General features: G+C 49.5%; 1 protein-coding gene across 1 annotated transcript in view; it reads left to right on the top strand.

The window, feature by feature from the left end:
* Positions 1 to 3,161, top strand: part of plxnd1 (plexin D1) — a 58,247-nt gene that overhangs the window by 26,456 nt on the left and 28,630 nt on the right. Inside the window, exons 6-7 of the mRNA XM_025059168.1 lie at positions 487 to 664; positions 896 to 1,004. Of these exons, the coding sequence (XP_024914936.1) occupies positions 487 to 664; positions 896 to 1,004 (287 nt within the window). The remainder of the gene's footprint in view (positions 1 to 486; positions 665 to 895; positions 1,005 to 3,161) is intronic.

Raw genomic sequence — 3,161 nt, 5'->3', positions numbered from 1 at the left:
CACCTCCAGCTCCACCCCCCCACCTACACCTCTGCTCCATTTTCCCTCTCTCACTGGAATGGTCTAATCTGAGGTTTGGTGGTGTCAGTGTGGCGTCATCTGTCAGTCGACTTCTTCACCTCCGTGTGACTGTAACACCGTACAATCTGCTGCAGAGACCAGCGTTTCCTGTGTCTGAGCCCACGTTCGTCTCTTACATCAACATGAATTCACCAGAAGTCTTCCTGTGGGTTAGGATCTATATCCTGCATCTACACACACACACACATATATACACACACGTGTGTGTGGTGTCTTCACTGTGATGACACTGTAACTACAGTTACATTGTATCTCTTGTCGTCCCTGTAGTATTGTTTTATATGGTATCGTTGCCCTATCGTACGGTGATACGTCACGTGTGGACAGATTTGCCAACACACACTCCTAGTGTCCACCCTGGTCCAGTCAGGTTCACGTCCCACCTCTGTCTTCCTGTGTTTGTAGAACGTGGGCATCCTGATGAACGGCAGCGTCCCTGACTTGGTGGGCTCCCGTGTGGAGTGTGAATACGGGCCAGGGGTCTCCACGGTGGCCACAGTTCATCTGGACTCCGGTCCCACCCAGATCCAGACCTGTCCTCTGCTCCCTCCAGAACTCTTCCCACCGATCCCCCCCGGCACAGGTGAGCCGGTCCAGAAAGACCAGGCTTCAAACTGAACCTAGTTTTGGTCCAGTTTGTGTTTGTTTTTTTTTCTTCCTGATCATCGACTCATCTCTCAGTCGTGACACAGTGACTGAAAAAAAACTAATTTCCCGCTCTTGTTTTTGGGACCAGGACCAAATCTCCGGGTCTTGTTTTGACTTATGAAAGTGATGCTATCGCAGCTCTGTTTACATCCCATTGTTCCTCCAGATCATCTGACCGTTTCTATGGCGATCAAAGTCAACGGCACGGCCGTGGTTTCTGGGAGCTTCGTCCTCTACGACTGCCGCAGGACGGGAGCCGTACACCCCAAGAAGTCGTGAGTCCACGTCCACTGTTACTGTGGTTTATCTCACACTGCTCACGTCCCAGTCTGTCTCTGTGGACGACAACATCTCACAACATCTGACAACAACACCACAACAACTACAACTACCAACTACAACAACACCACAACAACACCACAACAACGCTACAACAACACCACAACAACGCTACAACAACGCTACAACAACAACAACACTACAGTGTTCAAATATTACCACTTTAGATAATAGATACTCTGATTTCCCCTAAAAAGTATGATCACTGTCAGGTTCAGTACTGTGTTGTGTTGTTGTGGGTTCGATTCCAGACTTGGCAGTTTAAGTCCCGCCTCCCTGTCTGATGGTTAATATTTGAAGATCATCGGGTCACTAATCTGTCAACATGTTTGGTCAGCTGACAGACAGATGACGTGTAGCGGTTAGCACAGCTGCCTCACTCAGGGCAGGTAGTCCTGGGTTCGATTCTCAGAGGAACCACATACCTGGCGCCTCCAAGGGGCAGCCTGCTGCAGCACATCTGCTGTTAACAAGAAATCCCCAAGAGTCTGGGAGTCTGGAGCTGACGGACAGGTTCCTCAGGATGTTGGTGGAATCAGTTGATGATATTAATTTACTCTGTTCTTCAGTGGTGGTGCTTTGGCCCAGAGCCAATGTCTCTGTCATTGGTGTGGAACCCCAGGGTTCACCTCCTGGGCAAGTTCAAATCTCTGTTAGGGCGGTTGGTACCTTCCAGTGGACTCACCACCTGCAGGAAGGTTCAGGGGGGTTGGTACGGTGCAATGTGATGTGGGTGGAGACTGCTGCCCCTGTGACCTGGTAACGGATAAGCGGATGAAAATGGGTGGATGGATGGATGGATGTTCTTCAGTGTCAGCTCCTCATTGACCTGCTTACACGCAGCGTCCTGACAGGAATAGATGGCTGTGTATGTGTGTGTGGGAGTGGCACTGTGATGAGTGTGTGTCTCTTTAGTTCACATTTGGAGGTGTGAAAACAGCAGCTGCAGGTATCTGTGTGCAAGACTGCACCCAATATGTGGCCGTGCCCCGGGCGCACGTGGAGGTCCAGGAGTGTGAAATTAGACGGTGGATGGTTGAAGGTGATAATGAGCAGAGTGTGGTTCTCACAGGAGGAGCTGCGATACTTCAAACTTCACATCTGAAGTCTGTCTGCGTTCTTTAATAATCCCTAAAGTGAGTGGGCTCAGAGCCACAGGGTGGCGCTCCTCTGTCTCTTTGTCCCTGCTCTGTGGACAGAAGTGTCCACTGGAGAAAAGAGACAGTGTTGGTCACACTTCTCAGTGTATCGCCTCAGTGTGTGGTCCTGACTGTAGTATCACAGTATATGGTGTCATTGTATCGCCGTGTCGTTGTATCGTCGTGTCGTTGTATCGTTGTCGTCGTGTCGTTGTGTCGTTGTATCGTTGTGTCGTTGTGTCTTCGTGTCGTTGTATTGTTGTTGTGTCATTGTATCGCCGGGTCGTTGTATCGTCGTGTCGTTGTATCGTCGTGTCATTGTATCGTCGTGTCATTGTATCGTTGTCGTCGTGTCGTCGTGTCGTCGTGTCGTTGTGTTGTTGTGTCGTTGTATCGTTGTGTCGTTGTGTCTTCGTGTCGTTGTATTGTTGTATCGTTGTGTCGTCGTGTCGTTGTATCGTTGTATTGTTGTATCGTTGTGTCGTCGTGTCGTTGTATTGTTGTATTGTTGTATCGTTGTGTTGTTGTGTTGTTGTATCATCGTGTCGTTGTGTCGTTGTATTGTTGTATCGTTGTGTCGTCATGTCGTCGTGTCGTTGTATCGCCGTGTCGTTGTATCGTTGTATTGTTGTATTGTTGTGTCGTTGTCACAGTATCGTGATACGTCTCGTACCGACAGATTGTTGTGGGTTCACAGCCCAGGAAACGAAGACAATCCAGGCCGTGTGAGGTTTTTATTCTCTGTGACTGAGACTTCTTTGTCTCTGTTTGTGCTGCCACGACCCTTGACCTCTGGTGACCAGTGTCAGTGACGACCACTTCACAACATTCCAGTCTGACCAAACAGACACCTCCTCTTCTCTGTCTTTTGTGTCACACACACTCATACACACACACTAGCTTTATTAGCTTTCTTAGTACCCCCCCACAGACCCCCCCACAGACCCCCCCTCA

Source organism: Cynoglossus semilaevis, chromosome 10 (genome assembly GCF_000523025.1).
Source record: "Cynoglossus semilaevis isolate Cse_v1.0 chromosome 10, Cse_v1.0, whole genome shotgun sequence".
NCBI lineage: Eukaryota > Metazoa > Chordata > Actinopteri > Pleuronectiformes > Cynoglossidae > Cynoglossus > Cynoglossus semilaevis.
The sequence above is the reverse complement of the archived record's forward strand: the minus strand, read 5'-3'. Positions and strand labels throughout refer to the sequence as shown.